The sequence below is a fragment of the Artemia sp. Qi Xiang Cuo genome, chromosome 2 (assembly GCF_049724085.1).
Source record: "Artemia sp. Qi Xiang Cuo chromosome 2, ASM4972408v1, whole genome shotgun sequence".
Lineage (NCBI taxonomy): Eukaryota > Metazoa > Arthropoda > Branchiopoda > Anostraca > Artemiidae > Artemia > Artemia sp. Qi Xiang Cuo.
Window position 1 is genome coordinate 90,095,857 of NC_142795.1, and position 18,109 is coordinate 90,113,965.

Below are 18,109 nucleotides of genomic sequence, written 5' to 3' on the forward strand. Positions count from 1 at the left end.
AACTAATGTAAACATTACTCAAAAAAATTTTTTTTTTTCTTTTTGTCTCCTGTAGGTGATACATATCTAGTAGTTAATAAAAGCAATTGTAAAGAATTTATAATAAAACTAAATTTACTACTTATGTGTAAATACAGACGGAATACAGACGGTAAATACAGACGGAATTTAATTTCGCATGTTTTAATATTCAAAGAGCACCGTAAAATACAATAGTAAAGTAGTACTAATAAATATAAATTCATATTTTTACTTCCATACTGTTTGTCAACCGCAAAGCAGAAGCATTAGCAACATTTTAACATAGATGGCAAGAGTAGAAGCTCTAGAGGTGCCACATCCATATAAAATCAAAAATCTTTATACAATAGAACAACAAAGTAATATACAGGAATTTCAGCTTTTAGAGAATGCTTCACCAAAAAACTAAAATAAAAAAATTGCCAATCCAAAAAACATAAGCAATGGGAATTTGGGCTTGCATCTGGGTTTATATCATAGTAGCATTAATATAGTATCAGATTCTGAAATTAAACAGTAGACAAAGGGATATGCTCTATCTTTTTGCAAAAACTACATTTCAATATTCTATCACTGTACTATCCTGGGCGTTCTTAGTATTAGAACGGCTCATTCCAGCTCAATTCTGAAGCATTATTGAGTGCAATAAATGTCATTGACTCCTCAACAGAATTTCTGGTAATTTTTAGGTTTCATCTATTCAATATATCAACTATTTTTCTGTTTAATGTAATTATTCATCTTACTTTCTGTAAGTTTTGATTTCATGTGTTCATTAATAGTAATTTCTGTTCCTTTTAACTTCGAATTACTGTTACCTGATGAATTTGCTACCCGATTCAGGGATGGTAACTACTATCTCATTTAGTCTCAACTATAAAATTCTATTTTGAAAACAAACTTGTATGAATTTCAAAAAATACCCTGAAAGCTGTCAAAAATGATGTGGGATTCAAACAAAAAGTAGAACATTGGAATCACTATGGACTAAAACCCTATAGAGGAAACTTACAGTCAAGGAAAGCGCTGATATGCTCTCATTTCTTCCCCTTTCTTTTCCTCCACTGATGATAAGGCGCTAGAACATTGTAAAGAGCTGTTTAAGGGTTCATTTAGAAAAAAATTGTGATATCTACAGGGTTTTAATACAACATAACCTAATATTTAAAGTATAATGCGATTTTCGACAAAAAAAATGCATCTTCATTTACAAGACAATGTAACACTTGTATCTTTTAATAAGTGAAGTTATAACCCATATGCCCTTTTAAAATTACTTTTCTGAGATATACTGTCATATTTGTGTGATTCTGCTGCTCAGCTCCCTTTAGTTTGTTCATTGCTAGGAAGAATTTCTAAGCAAAACTAACTTTTCATGTATTTCTTCTTCCCTCCTTGCAAACTATGAGATTTTTTGTGTTTGAATTTTCTTACAAATACAGTAAAAAAAGGATGCTTGAAATTAATGAGCACTCAAAAGACTTAACAATAGATAGGATTACTTGTAAACAATAAGTAAAAGACAAACTAAACTATTTTCTGTTAACATATTTGTAATTTGGAATGTTTTTTGTTTCTTTACAAGGAACAATTTTTTTTTTATGAGTAATCCAAAAAGCTAAAGAGAATAATTGAGTGTACCTTCAATTTTGCAATTGACTGGGTGGGAATTTCCCAATCCTTGTACTCACTGCTATCTTCTGAAGATGAACCTTCCATGAGCAATGCCTATAAAAAAAAAGTGAAAAAAAGGATTTAAACATTCTCAAGTATTTTCTAGTCATGCAAACTCTTCTCTTTCATTGGATTCACATGCACATAAGAAAACTACTACTTTAAGCTTTTTAACTTTGAAAAACTCAGCCTTGCATCTCTGATTGGTCAATTGTAGAAATTGTACTTGATAGTTGAAGATAACCCAGCTCAAGCAATTATGCACTAAAGTCATGCAAATTTTGTTTTATCGAAAATTTTGACTGCAGTTTGGCTTGAATATAATTTGGGAAAGGGTTGTAGTCAGACGTAGTCCAAGGAATTTAATCAATCTTTCAGGAGTGTAACTATTAGTTCATCCAGAGGAGACTCACATAGCCCTTTTTGACACCTTTTAATACTAGATAACAGTTTAGCCTACAAAATAGCAAATAAAAACATGGGGTTATTTTTGCTTTATTGAAGACAAAATGGAAAGCTTAAGTTGTTGAAAAAGGGACAATTTCCATTTTTTCATCTTTTTTTTTTATAAAATCAATATTTCAATATTTTTTTATTGTACTATCCCATACCATGTTACTGTGAAAACAGCCCATTGTTTCTGAGCATGAAAAACCTCATTGGTTGTTAAACAGAATTTTTGCTCTCTTTTGGGTTCCATCTATTCACCCATAGGCCTAGTATGGGTAGTATCTGTTATTTGAACATTTGATGTAATTATGCAGTTTAGCTTATGTTCATTTTAATTTTCATTGGAGTCCTCTATAGTAATTCCTGCTTAAGTTTCAATTTTTGTACTTTTTGAATACTGTTCCTCCTAACTTCAACTCTTATTATTTTTTAGTATGTTTAAAGTATTTTTTTATGACATCATTATGGGTTAACTGAATTAATTTTTGTAATTAATCTTTCACTTTTTGCTTAGGATCATAATACTAGACTATAAAACATATCCTAGAAAAAATTTTAAAATTCAAATTTGAAGTAAAAAAGAAGAGTCAAAATGTTCAATCAGCTGAAATTTTGTGAAGCAACATTCAACAGCATGTTTACTATAAATTTTGGGACAATTCAAGGAGAATTTTTAATTATTATATTCAAAATCTGCATAATTTGTGGCTTTTTGTAACAGTAAGGCCTATCCTACAGACACTCTTAATAGACAAATACTTTAATACACATTTTATCAAAAGATAATTTTCGTGTTATCTCTTCTCCAAACTGTTAGTCCATTTAAATAAATGCATGTCAAGGTCTTCTAAAAAATGGTTCTGTCTTGTTGTCTTGAGAAAAAAATGATCAGACATGAAAATCCATTCAAGCACTGCTTTTCTTTTTCTTTTTTTTTGTATCTTCATTAAAGTTCCTCTGGCCCTGCTTACATGGCCTGTAATTTTCAAATGGATCAACAACAAAAAACTGATGTTTTATTGCACAAATGGATGCTGCCAAATTTTTTCTGTTAGATTCTGTTATATTCATTGAGGTCACCGCGGTCTAGTCCACTTACATGAAAATTTTTAACCTAATTAGAGAAAAACAACATTCAGTTCACTCTGAGGTGTCTGGAATTAATAAAACTTAGAATTAGCTTCTTTAAATGTTTCAATGATATTTCTAGCTATTATAGAGTGGTGCTGCCTATGATATTGCTTATATGCCTTTTTGAAAACCTGCATGTATACAGTTTTTTAATTTAATGGGTAACACCCCCTAAACCCTTCCTAGAAGTTTCACCTTGATACTCTAAGCGTCATTAGTTACAGTAACTGTAGTGTAGTTGTAGTACTAAAAGTATACACATAGTGCTTTCTGGCTTGTTCAAAATACCCCACAACTTACTCTTAAAGATCTAACTTAATAATATAAATCAGTCTTGGGATATTGCTTTGTCACTTTTTGAAAGTTCACATGTTAATACTTTGTTTTGATTTAGTTCAACGTCTGCCTAAATATTTCTTATATTTGATTACTGAAGATATTGTCATATTCTCTTTGGATTATTGGCTACAAAATGGCTGTCTCACAATTTCGATCAAATGTGTTGGGGAAAAGAGGATATCAGGGAGAGGAGGGGCTATTTTCGCTCCATCACGCTTGACTCTTAAAATAAAACTAGAAGTATGCATTTCCAATCAAATGAGCCTCCTCTAAACTTCACATGACAACATCTTCATAAAAACCTTACATCCCCCTTTGACATTACTTAAAACCATAATCCCCACACTTTGAGGTGGTGTGTCAACCCCAAAGGCCGTGTTATGAGATCTTTGGACTATTTTTGAACAAATGGCCATCTTAGAATTTCTATCGGATGCATTGGGGGAAAATATGACTTGGGGGGGGGGATATAGCTGCCCTCCAATAAATTTGATTCTTAAAAGTGGCTCTTCAACTTCCGATTTCTAATCCAATGAGCCCTCTCCGAAGTGTCCCGTCTCCATAAGAACCTTAAATGCCCTCGGAGCATACCTTACAACCCTTGGCCTGTGGACCATGAGGGGGTTCTCATCCTCAAAGACATAATTTCTGGACTTTTAAACTACGTCAAACAAAATAACTATATCCAAATTTTGACTAGGAGTGTTTTGGGGAATTATGGGCGTGTAAGGGGGGGGTTACCCTCCAATCACTTTCGACTATTAAAGCAGGCACTAGCCCTTTCAATTACCAACCAACTGAGCCCTGTTCGAATTTTCTACGACAACAAAAGGCTATCTAAAAATTTCACATGCGTTTCTGGAAATTACGACGTGTGTGTGGGGGGGGGATCTATTTGCCATCTGATCACTTTGACTCTTAAAAAGAGTACTATAACTTCTGATTACCAATCCAATGAGCCCTCTTTGAAGTTTATACAACCACCAGTTCTATAAAAACCTGATATGCCCCCAGGGCATAACTTAAAACCCTTGACCCGAGGGCTGTATGGGGGGGGGGGGATTTATCCTCAAAGACATAATTTCTGGACCTGTCAACTACACTGGAAAAAATGGCCATCTCAAAAATTCTTATTGAATGTGTTTGGGGGAATGATTGGTGTATGGGGAGGGGGCTGGAAGACCTCCAATCACTTTTGGCTGTTAAAAAGGCCAGTAGAACTTCTGATTACTGATCAAATGAGCCCCCTTCTTATAAAATAAAACCTTATATCCCCACATTGCATAACTTACAACCCTTGCTCTGAGATTTGTGGGGGGGGGGGGTCATTCTCAAAGTCATAATTTCCGGACCTTGAAACTACACTCACCAAAATGTCCATCTCAAAATTTGGATTCGATATGTTTGGGGAAACGATTGACGTGGGGGAGGGGGATCTGGCTGCCCCCCCATGAGCTCTTTTGAAGGTCCTATGACATTTTTTTTCTATAAGAAGTGCCCTGGTCTAAAAAAAAAAATCAATATATTGTACCCACATTGCTCTTTACTTAGGCAGCACTACTGCACTGCCAACGATATTTTGTCTTGAGGTTTCAATTATACAGCACTGGAAGTGCTGATTAGACCAGGTAAGCCCCCCCCCCTAAAGTTCAGTCTATGGGCGCCCATGTCTGCATCCTATCCCAATGTAAAATTTTGAACTCCACTTGACCCCAAACTCCCTCTGAAAATTTTAACTTGGCCCTCTGATGGATTAATAAGATATTGTAAATGCACTATGGAGACAACAAACCCCGTCCCCCTTACTCCACATTGAAATTTGAGATCCATCTGCCCCCTCCCCCCAAATACGACTCGCTAAAGGCTTTAACTTGATGCCCCAAGCCAGTCCCAAAATATTGCAGAAGCTCAGTAAATCAGAAATTAACAGTTTTAGAGCCTATTTGAAAGTCAAAAGTGATTGAAGGACAGACATCCTAAACATTCAATGAAGGACAGATATCCTAAACATCTAATCAAAATTTTGAGATACCAGTTTTACTCAAAGAAGCCAAAAATCCAATAAAGATGCCTCTAAGGATGACAGGACTTCACAACCCCTAGGACAAGGATTTTAAAAAAAAAAAAAATGCAAATTTTGAATTGTTTATAAATACAAATAGTGTGATAAGAGGGACATATTTGATCTTGGGTGTTTGATTGACTCAGAATTTTACAGTTTAGTTCAACGGACCAAAAGGATCACAAATTTTGTTGGGGAGGATGATAGGAATTAGGGGACCTGGAAATGATTCAATCTTTTCAGACCAGATCCTTTTGAAACTTACAAACAGGAGTTCTTAGGCTAAGAGGAACCTAACACAAAAATTGTTTAAGGTATGCCCCCATCCATAAATGGGCCAGAAAAGTTGTTTCCAATTGGGTTGAAACTTTTAGCCTTAGGTTTTCAGGCTAAAGAAATATAAATACAGAAGGAAATATAGAAAAAAATTGGTCCTCTTAAAACAGGGAGAATTTTTTCTTATTAAAAGCTTTAAACTTAAAACCCAAGTCACAGGACCAAGTTTTACCTCATTTACAAAACATAATTTAGTTTGGGGCATGGGTCCACTAAAATGCAGCTCCAAAAAGAACTAGATTTTTTTATTGACCTGAAACTTATAGCCTTAATTTCTTGAGTATGAGGACCTCAATTCACAAAAAAAGAAATACAAGAAACTTTTTTCCACATAAAACACCCAAAGGTTTTTAATTAGGGCCCAAAAAATTGCCAAATATGAGGCCAAAACATGTCCTTTTTTTCCTGGTTGGCTTGGAGTTTCAAGAATTTTTTCCTAGGTCCAAATGCTAAAAATATTGTTGGCAGAAAGAAGAGCCTTCAAGAACCCTAAATTAGGCCCAAGAGCTGTTGTCACTGATCACTTTGAAATTTCAAGCCATAAGTCCCAAAACCAAAGGAAAACCAGTGCAAAAAAAAAAAAATTAGCGGTATGGTCCAGCCTAACAATGGGGTTCAAAAGATCCAAGCATTTCATTATTATTGGTTCAAAGCTTATATCCTTAAATCCTTAAGTCAAGAGCACTCCAATCTGTTTTCTTCAAATGACTCAAAACTTACAACTAAAATTTCCTGACACAAGGAAACCCTCACAGCCACAAAAATCCAGGGCCAGCCTGAAAATGGGGTTCAAAGACCAATCATTTCCCTTTCATTGGTTCATAATTTACATCCTTAAATCCTTAGATTAAGAGCACTCCAGAGCACAATAAAAAACTAGAGCAAGAAAATATTGATTCCTTCCAAAAAAAAAGGTTTTCTTAGAGTGACTTGAACTTAAACACATACATTCCTGACACACAGAAACACTCAAAACAACACAATTTATAATGGAGACATGCAGAGGTTGACCTCAGGAGGCTTTACAACGCAGTGAGTTTTTAGTAGTAGTAGCAGTGGTTTTCCATATGATTTAGCTTTGTACATACCACAAGCTCATGAGCATTACAATAAGTCAGTATTACAGGTTGGTATGGATTTTGTTGTGCTCTTTTAAACAGGCTCTATCTTAGAATGATCTATCTGGCTTAATGGTTAGCAAATAGAGTAATAATACTTAAAGATTAGACAAAGTAAGTCCTTCTTTAGCAGTAAAAATTACTACTACTACTACTAACAACTCATTGCAGCACCAAGCCGCCTGAGGCCAACACAGCTACGCACGCTCCTCCTCCACCCCAATCTATCCAAAGCCTCCCTTTTTAGACCCGCCCACGAAGTTCCCATTTCCTTTAAATCTTTCTTTATGACGTCCTCCCACCCCAGACGGGGACGACCTGCCTTCCGTTTAGCCCTAGATGGTTGGCCAAAAAGAACAATCTTCGGCAATCTGTCATCCTTCATCCGCAAAATATGCCCTATCCACCTCAACCTTTCTTTCATTATAGACCTAGAGAGCGCTATTGAACCACCTTTTTCGTATAGCTTCTTGTCTGAAATACGGTCAGTCAGCCGGGTACCCAGACCACTCCTTACGCAATTTCTCTGGAAAACATCTAGTAAATCTTCATCCGCTTTTCGGAGCGTCCATGCTTCACAGCCATATTTTACCACTGTCATCACTGTAGCCTCTAATATTCTAATCTTGGTTTTTAGACTTATCTTCCTATTCTTCCAGACTTTTTTAACTGTGAAAAAACACCCTGAGCCTTGGCTATTCTACTTTTAACATCTCCACTGCTACCACCACCTTTACTAATAATACTACGAAGGTAAATGAAGCTGCCCTCTTGATCAATCTTTCCATTACCCTAAGTCACCTTTTCAGCCTCACTTATTCCTAGCCTTAGTGACTTAATCTTCTTAACATTAATTTTCAAACCAATACTTGCACCCTGAACCCGAAAAACCTCTAAAACTTCATTCATTTTACTCACACTTTCATCTAGGATGCGTAAATCGTCAGCATAATCTAAGTTCAGGAGATGTTTTCCTCCTCATTGAATTCCGAGGTCTTCCATTGCCTTTCCTGAGCTCCTTTAAACAAAGTCCTGCAAAATGATCCATACAAATGGGGATAGAGCATAACCCTGCTGAACTTCTTATTTAACACAAAATCAGCTGTTAACCTCATCTCCAAACTTAACCTCAGCAGTGTTATTCTTGTACATAGAACTAATCATTTTGATGTATTTGTCTGGTAAACCATACCTGGATAAAACCTTTGCTAAATCTCCTCTATCAACAGAATCGAATGCTTGCTCATAATCTATAAAACTGAGGATCAAAGGTGTTTGAAAACTTAGGCACTTCTCACTTATTAACCTAAGAGTGAAAATTTGGTCAACACATCCTCTACCTTTTCTAAAACCGCACTGCTCTTCTCTTAAAACTCTGTCAACGGCACCTCTCAGTCTAAAAAGCATCATATTACTAAGCAATTTGCTACCTACAGAAACCAGACTAATGCCTTGATAATTAACACACTCACTTTTATCACCTTTCTTATAAAGTGGCTTAATTAAGGTTTTCCTAAAATCGTTAGGTACTTCCCCTTTTTCAAAAATCATATTCATAATCTTCAATAACTTATTTCTAACCTCCACAGGTTCAAGTGGTGAAAAATAGGGACTTAGGGACCTCTTTTTAGTTGAAAAAGGGACCTCTCTAGGGACCATTCTGGACCACAAGAATCAGTTTTCAGAAAGCTCTTGAAAGAAAAAGCAGTGACATAACCACAAATGACACTTGACTAAGAAAAAAAAGGGAATGATCATTTGCACAGATCTCTCTATGATCAGAGGCCAAGTGACAACTAAGAAACCAACCACCTGAGAATCATCATGTCATGGGAGGAGCTTTTTCCTTTTTTTCTGAATACTTTACTTTCAAATGCAAAAAAAAAAAAATCAGATTCAAAAATATGAGGAAAGAGATAAGGGTATGGTAACTAGAACCCACAACCTATTTGTTTCCATTTTTTTGCACTGCCTTCTACTGGAACAAAGATTTGATCAGGAACTGTTTCTTGACTCTAACTGCAGCTGGTTCTTTCAGTCTCATCTATCATAGCCTGCACTAGCTGCACCTTGACCATGTCCTTCTTTTCAGTCCCTTTTTTGGGCTGGTTATGACAGTGGCAGATCCAGGGGGAGGGCAAGGGGGCGCGCGCCCTCCTAACGTAGTCTAAAGTAGTGTAATTTGCTTAACTAATTAAAGTTTGCATTAAATAAACTTCCTCCTAATGCATGTTTATCAGATCAACCTATTTTGCCCCCCCCCCCAAAAAAAAATCCTGGATCCGCCCCTTGGGTTATGAGCTTCCTTCAGTAACTTGTCTGCAGCCTGTTCCCTGGAACCAAACTCTTCTTTTTTTCTTTGAGAGATATTTGGAGTCTCTATTGTCTGTCTTTTCAAAAAGGTTTTATCAAGCTGCTGCTCTCACGGCTATTCTATTGCTTCCAAATCCTGCCACTCTTTATCAGTTTTTTCTTTCAAGCTTTTACTGTAGTAGGTACAAATAATAGCTCTTTCTAGCAGATTTGGCCAGTTTTATCAAGTCTTCAGTGACAGCAACATTTTTTGCATGTCCTCCAAATCTGCCCCTCCTATCTATCACAAACAGTTTTGCATTCAAAGTTTGCTCATTCATCAAAGCTATTTCTTTGCTGAGAACTTGCCCAAAGAGGGAGAAACCCCACTCAATGCTAGTAGACCCATGCAAAATTGTCAAAGCATTTTTTATGACTTCAGACAAGTTTGGATATTTTCCTCCCTGGATCACATTGTTCCACTTGCTGTCAATCCTTCCTGGTTCCAATGGAAGTCCAGATAACCTGACTAGCTTAAACTTGTCAACTAACATGTCTTTTTGTGTCACATTGGGTAACTTCCTGGCAAAATGTTTTAAACTGTAAGCAGAAATTGGCTTTGAAACTTCATTTGGATACAGAAAAGTTAACACTTTCAGCAACTGCTTTCTGTCAACATCATCAAGGGTTTATCTTCTGGAAATAGGGTCCAAGAGCTTCATTTAAAAAATAAGCAAACTTTGTTTGCTCAAAGAAAAAGTTTTTGATCACTGTATCATGGAACATTTTATATACATCTAATATTCTGTCTGCAGATTTCCCAGAATATTCAGACTCAATCATCTTCAGAGCCCATGTAATTTCTGCAACTGTTGTTTCATCCCACACTACATAAGCACCTAGGTACATGGGCAGTTTTGCTGGTTTGCTGCTCTCCATGGAAGATGCTGCTGAGAGATGAAGTTGATTTGGCATTAGCTTTATGGTAACATTCTTCTTATGTTCAGCAGTTCTGGCATTCTGCAGTACAGCATAGGAGCCTTTATGGCAGACAAGCAATATATTGCATATAGAACAGTAGAAAGAGAACAGATCTCCTGGAACAGCTCTATGGCTACACCACTGTTTCATTTGGTGTCCTGTTGCATCTTTCTCTTCCAGCCAAGTCTCTCAGAATTTGCACTTTCCCAATCTAATTCAAACTAGAACTTCAAACCCTAAACTTAAAAAAAAAAAGTTAGTAAAAAAATATATATAAACTACTACCAGAAATGTATTCAAATAAAAAAAAGGGTACTAGTAAGCAGTCTAATAGTTCAGGAAATGTGTGTAAGCTCACAATTGTGCAAGAAACCTGATTTTAACACTGCCTCCTTTGTATTTTGCACTTTGAGCCATTCTTTTTTTTTTCCTCTGTGTGCAAAAGTCAACACCCAGAAAAAGCTTTTCTAAGTAATTAACAAAGCCAATCAAACCTTGCCACCTCCTAGCCTATTGACTCCAGAGGCAAAGGGGATCACTCCTTTTTGTGACTAGTCTGTTGGCTCTATCCAGACAGTAACAGTGTAGCCTATGCAACAACAAGTTTTATCTTTCTTAGTCAAGCCAAATCCTTAAAATTTCTTAGGTTCCAAGAATCTCAATCAAAATGAAAATGAGGAAAACTGTTTACTTGCAGGTATTGGTAGCCTTCATGATATAGATCTTTAAACCAAAGCAAGAAAGGGGACTTTAGGAACCTTTATCAATTAAAGGGACAAACAGGGAACTTTACCAAACAACAATTATAATGTGGAAACACATAGGCAAAATTATATATTTCCCATATGTTTTCTGTTTCTTGATGTTGTCAACATTTGATTCAATTTATAGGTGGAAACTTTGCTTCTTGAGTGAGTTTTATATAATAGACAACTACCTGTGGAAACAAGAGTGACAGATGACAAAATGCATTGGAAATATATAATTTTGGCTATATATTTGCACATTAGGTAGGAAGGTTAAGGGAGAAAGAATAGTGGAAGCATATTCAAAATGTGTTAGCTATAGATTTTCTGCATATTATGAAGTAAAAATTGTTTTCTGAACATGCTTCTTTTTAAAAAGCTCTTATTCTAGGCTTCTATCTATTACTTTAACAACCAAATCATTGTTAAAATCTCTATCCTATACCACCAAGAAAGGGGATTGTTTTACCACTAAATTTGTCAAAATCTTCTTAATAAGTTGGCTTAGTGATTAGCTTGAATATTTAAACTATTTATTACAACCACAATTTCAAATGTGCTGATAGAAAATATTGCAGCCTGATCTAGTATTACACTTAAGGCTAATCTTGGAAAATACTATCTAATCTTGAGTACAAGATCTTAAAGTATGAACCAACAAATCCAAATAACCAAGAGAATCAATATTGGAGAGATCAATCTCAGGTAAGTACTGTGAAAGTGCTTAATTATATTTAAATAAGCTAGGTTGTAGGGGTTACTTTATTGAAGTTGGTCAATCCTTACTATCATAACTTAAAATCTGCTAAATAAGTAGGCTAAGAGATTAGCTTGAATATTTAAACTATTTATAACACTCAAAATTTCAAATATACTGATAGAAAACAGTGCAGCCTGATCTAGTATTAAACTTAAGACTTGAGGCTAATCTTGGAAAATACTATCTAGCCTAATCTTGAACACAGGATTCTAAAGATGGTAAAATTCTACTTTAGCTACTTTTGGCTACCTTGGAAAGGGGTTAAGTTAGGAAATGAAACTTTCAGGGACAGGTCTATAGTCTAAAGTATGTCATGGGAAGGTATTTTGAAGTACCTACCTCTACTCCTTCTCTCTCTAGAGGGTCCTGACCTTTGATTACCTTTAAGAATCTGTGTGTTATAAAAGTGAAACCTTGCAAAACAGATCTTCTGCTTAAATGAAATGCAATAAAATTGTTTTCAGCTTCACAACTTTGCTCAATCCCAATTTATAAGGTTTTAAAGATATGCAAATACATTTCTAAAATTTTGAAAAAAAAAACATTAATATGGCTTAAAGGTCTACTCAAATAACAGGAATCACATTTTCAGAACTAAAGCCAGAGAAAAAGAAACTGATAACTAAAAATTAAGGTAAAATGTTGTTTGGTCAAAATTTCAATTGGTATAGACCTGTCATGTAGGCAGACTTCATGACCCTCTAGAGGGAGAAGGAGTGGGGGTAGGTATTTCAAAATACCTTCCTGGGACATACTTTAGCCTTTAGACCCATCCCTGAAAGTTTCATTTTCCTAACCTAACCCCTTTCCACAATAGCCAAAAGTAGCTTAAGTAAATTTTACCCTCAAGGCTACTTATTTAGTACCAAGTAAACAAGTAAGGAGAACTGCAATGAAATCTCAAAGATGCTAGGCTATATGAAAAACAGGTTTTTGGTGCCTAGTGAGGTATTGCTCACTCCATGACAAATATTTAAACTTTAGTTTTTTTGGGGATGAAGGGCCAAAAAAAGGTACTTAGGTTAGGTTGCATATTTAATATATGCCATACTTTACCCCCCCCCCCTAATATGCAAATATAAAGCTCAAATTTGTTTCTAAGCTATTATATTTCCATACTGTTTTGTTTTATTTCATTAGTATTAATGTATTGTGTATTTACTGGTTACTAAAGAAGTATCTTTTAAAGTTTGAACCATAAATCTAAATAACCAAGAGATTCAATCTTAGACAAGCACTGTAAAAGTGCATAATTATATTTAAATAGGCTAGGTTGTAGGGGGTCACTATCTAAACCTATATAATGTTTAAGATTAGAAATCCTAGCCTATGTACAGGAAAGATGGATTGTTGTCTATGCACAGGAAAGATAGGCTATGTTTTAATCAGGATAGGCTATCTGTCTGAGTTTAGGCACTGGACAAGTAATACAGGCCCTGCCCTGCCTCAATAATAAGTGAATCAATAAATCTAACAGAAAGAGCAATGCTACTGAAAAATTGCCTGAGTGTAGCCTAAATGATCTGGGCTAGCCTAAATTAGCACACTAGGGAGATGGGAAGTTTAATGGTTACCATTTACAAATGACAGGCCATAGGACTGGCCAAAGTAAGGGTTTAAGGATGTTTTGAAATATTTTCTAGAATTTCTTTCTGTAGAGTGATAATGTTTAACAGATAGCCAAGCTAATCATTGAGTTCCTATATCCATTCACCTAACAACTCATTTGAAGGATAGACAAAAGCGCCTCGACGCTGATTTCATTAAAAACTCAGTTAACGTCAATTGGATTTTTAACAGACACTAACCTTTTCCTTCAGCTGTTTTTCTAATAAAACAAAAGCAACATGTTAACAAAACTACAAAAAACCTAATGCGGATTATTAATCTTCTATTTCTTCCAAAAAAAGAAAAACTATGATAATATAGGTGTCTTCCTTCCGCTAAAAAAAAGTTAAGTAGCCACTGGTCAGAGACAAAGGATTGAAGAATGAAGACCAGGTTTATTCTTTTGTAATTATGGTCAGATTACATATAGTAAAAGCAAATCCATAACGAATTATTTTTCAGGGTCAAATTGAAATTCTAATTGTTAGTTTTAGGACAGAGAGACTTTAGTGATGCGCAAAGCGGTCTAATTGGTTGTCAAACAAGAAAATAATATTTAATAAGAAACATTAAAACTAGAAATGATATTGTTTAAATTAAAGAAATTCATATTATCTTTGATTCTTGAAAGACTCCGAAGATACCGAGTTCTTATCAAATTGCTTTTCTTTGGCAGTGCGAATTTTCACTGTATTGAAAAATTCAAACTTTAATATTAAGAGTGGCGGTTAGGGGGGGGGCAGCATCACCCTCATAAATGAGATTAATTTTTAATGTGGCTTTCATTTGAAAAATCGTTTCCGATTGAATTTTCGTCTCTTTTTACACCATATTTAGGGTGATGCTAAAAATAAGGCTGAATACTATTTCTCCAAACTCGCTCTTTGTTCTAAAATTCAATTTCATTACAATAATGTTTTGAGAATGTATGTCAATTTGCGTGTCTTTGCATTACAAATTAGAATATAATTTTTCTAGACATAAAATGATTTTCCCCCATAAAGATAGAAATAAGATATGTAGCCAAAATTTTCGCTAGTTTCTGCTGTATATTCCATTATGAAATTTGGCATGACTAAGGGTTCACGATCAAATCTAATTGCAAAAAGGTCAGAATATGTTTTTTCGCTGGGTATATTGCTGTAAAAAAAGTGTTTTTTTTAGCCAATTATAAAACGGTAACCTGGTTTTAATAAGAAAAATGAAACAGACTGTCACTTCCCTATTACCAAAATTGTACACTTAATTCAAACATTTCCGTCCAAACCAACAAAAGCAGAGAGTTAACCCTCTCCCCAGTATCTGAAGCCAAGTTTTCGCATCTCTAACCTACCCACCTGGAAAATCTGGGGGATACTCTATGATCTTGTTTTTTCCAGATCTTCTGCCTCGATGAGGGGCCACTTGAGGTAAGCATAGACAGAAACCAACACGGCTTGATGGAGAGGTTCAGATGGGTTTACCCAATTTCTATTTTTTTTTTTTTTCGTAAGTGATTCAGAATGAACAAAACAAGGATGATTCAAATTTTTGCTTTCTTTTTGCCTTTTAGATAAGAGGGCTGTAATATGGGTCAGATTTTATACTAGTCCGGTTTTGTAACAGGTGAAGCTAATCACTGTTTTAGGGGATATTCAAGTCCCTGGTCATGCCTCTCTTGATCTTCGAGTGTATTAAGGGTGGTAGCTCTAAGCATTTGTATTGTGTCGTCTCTTTCGTAATTAAGGTCTATGAAACCTAAACAGGGAACGTATATGGAAGTGGAAGAAAGAGGTAGGGATATTATTTTCATTATACATTTCCTTGGATAGGGAAATGCCAAAAGATTATAAAGGGATAGATCTGAAGATTTTGAATACGAATAAAGGGGATCTTGTTTGTAGGGAAACTATATTCGTCTTTAACAACTTTAAAAAGAGGTAATAAATTAAACTGAATATTTGATATATAATGATATTAATTGCTGAAAGCTCATCAGTTCAAAATGTTGCTATAATTTTAATGTTTATTTTCAACATTAAGTACAAAAGAAATTATTTGTCATAAAATTGGTTTTCAGTAAAGCGCCAATGACGCAGTAGGTTTTAGCCCTTTTTAAGGATCAAAAGTAATCGGAGGGCAACTGCCCCCCCAAGCCTTTTTTCCCCAAATTTATCTGATAAAAAATTTAAGGTAGCCATTTTGTTCAAAATAGATCAAAGATCATATAACAAAACTCGTTTACATATGGTCATTTCGTTAAAAATAATTCAAAGATCAGATAAGAAAAACTCCTGTGTCGATACCCCCCCCCCCCAGGGCCGGGGCAGGCGTTGTAAATATTGCTCTGGGGGCATACATTGTTCTATTGGGAGGTATGCTCGTTTAACTTCAGAGAGGGTTCATTTGAACGGAAATTAAAAGTTGTAGTTCATTTTCTCAGAGTGAAAAAAGATCAGAGGGCAACTAGCCCCTCCTGCCCTCCACACCTATGGGTGTATTGGATGGATAAACCCATCCGATAAAAATTTCAGGTTACCATTTTTTTAAAAATGGTTCAACCATGAGAAGATACAACCCCACAGGGCCCAGGGATAGGCGTTGTAAGTTATACTCTGGGGACATATATTGTTCTTATAGAAGGGATACTCGTATAAACTTCAGAGAGAGATTATTTGATTGAAAATAGAAAGTTCTAGTTAAAGAGTCAAGTATAGGTCTAGTTAAAGAGTCAAAAAAGACCGAAGCTTAATTTAGCCCCCCCCCCACGCCCTTTTTTCCCATACCCATCCAAAAAAATTTTGAGATAGCAATTTTGTTAAAAATAGTTCAAGCATCAGATAATAAAAACTCCGATGTTGACACGAACCCATTTTTTCACTTTGATATTGTTACTTTAATATCAGTTTTGTTACTTTCATAAATACTTGATTTTTTTTTAAGTTTGATTTTGAAATAAGGAATTTTTAAGAAGCTTGAATTTTTTGCAATAAAAAACGAACGAAAATTAATTAAAAAAATTTCCGAAAAATATTTTTTTCAAAGAAAAGTAAAGAAAATTTTAAACTTAAGCTCAGTAGTTACAAATTACATTTTAAAATTCAAACTCAAAACGACCAGAAATTACTATTAAAGAATAAATGAAACCCAAAACGAATAGAAATTAAATAAACAATCATGGCAAAAACATATAACATGTAATAATATAAATGAATAAACAGATCTTAAAGCGAGTAATGTGTAAATTGAATATGAATATCAAGCTTAAAACGAAAAACAATATTTTTGCTATTGAAGCATAAATGAAAATTAAAAGTTGCCATGGAAGCACTCGAACTAATTGAGTGCTTCCATTTCTACTCTATTTTAGAGTAGACCACTTTATTTTGAAAGTTGAGATGACTTCTGAAGATCCTAAGTGGGCAACCCCCTTTGCTCCATGGCAAATGACGTCCCTGACCTCTATCTTAGTATTCCTTTTATTCTCTTTTGAGTAAAAGGTTAAGCACGAAAGAACAAGTCACCATAAATAGAAAAATGCTTATGTTTTTACAGCGTATTATAATTTGCTAATTATGTTCATCAAGAGTAGGATAAACATATTGCAATGTACTTTCAAAAATATTGGTAACCATGCAGAGCATGAAAGAAATTTTTTCTGATAGAAACATAAATAGTTTGTCTCTGCATGGTGACTTGTGGTCCACCCTGTTGAAATAAGCTAAAGTTTATTTTCCATGAAAAAACTAAGTCTATAATGTATAGTATTTTGGCCATTTACTTGGTAGGCAGGCTAAAGAGGAAAAGCTCCCACATAAGAACAAAAAAATAAGGCAAAGTAGAGAAAGATATATCTGCCAACATTTGACTGAGAGCTGAGGAGATTTCTTCTATTTTATTTTAAATTCGATTTAAATTTTAGCTATTTCAGGCTCCTAAGGTATTCTGAAGTTTTACCAGAACATGATCTGCTCTCATCTGAATTCAGGCTTTTTCCTGCTATAGATGTTATACCAAATGGCCAAAAAGTTGGGGGGTGGTGCAACCCGCACCGCCTACGGTTGCCAACTTTCTAGTCCACGAATGTGTTCCTGAGCATCCAAAAATGTGTCCCTGAGCATCCAAAAATGTGTTTTTTTTTGGCAAAAATGTGTCATTCTTGAAAGGAGGTTATTTTTTTTGCTACTTGCATTGCTGAACAAAAGACGCATTACAAACCTCTTTCAAAGCGGTCAGTTAATATCAAATATTATGGAACAAAAAAAATTAACCAGCCTTTCTTTTTCAGTTGAAGAAAAATAGTTCTGTAAGAATGGAGGATGAGTTTTAAAATGTCAGTGACAGTGATACTGATGATAAAAAAGAAAGAAAATATAGGCCAGTGAAGAAACCTGGAAGTTTTTCTAAGACTGTTTAAAAGATGTATGAACAAAAGTACAAAGTGATGTGGGAAACGGAGGCTCAGTTTTTGGAATGGCTTGGTAAAGGGACTAATTGGTGTGGTGCACCATCAGACTCTATTGCAGAATGCAAGTACTGTACACCTACAATAAATATTAGTAGCCAAGGAAAAGGTGCTTTGATTCAGCACACGAAGGACAAGAAACACAAA

The 18,109-nt window shown here is 35.0% G+C and overlaps 1 protein-coding gene across 1 annotated transcript in view; it reads right to left on the reverse strand.

Annotated features, from left to right (window-relative positions):
• velo (sentrin-specific protease 6 veloren) overlaps positions 1–13,505 on the reverse strand; it is an 83,330-nt gene extending 69,825 nt beyond the window's left edge. Inside the window, exons 1-2 of the mRNA XM_089104240.1 lie at positions 13,485–13,505; positions 1,663–1,749 (exon numbers count right to left, since the gene is read on the reverse strand). Coding sequence (XP_088960366.1) covers positions 1,663–1,749; positions 13,485–13,487 — 90 coding nt within the window. The 5' untranslated portion in view covers positions 13,488–13,505. The remainder of the gene's footprint in view (positions 1–1,662; positions 1,750–13,484) is intronic.
• Positions 13,506–18,109: the final 4,604 nt, after the last annotated feature.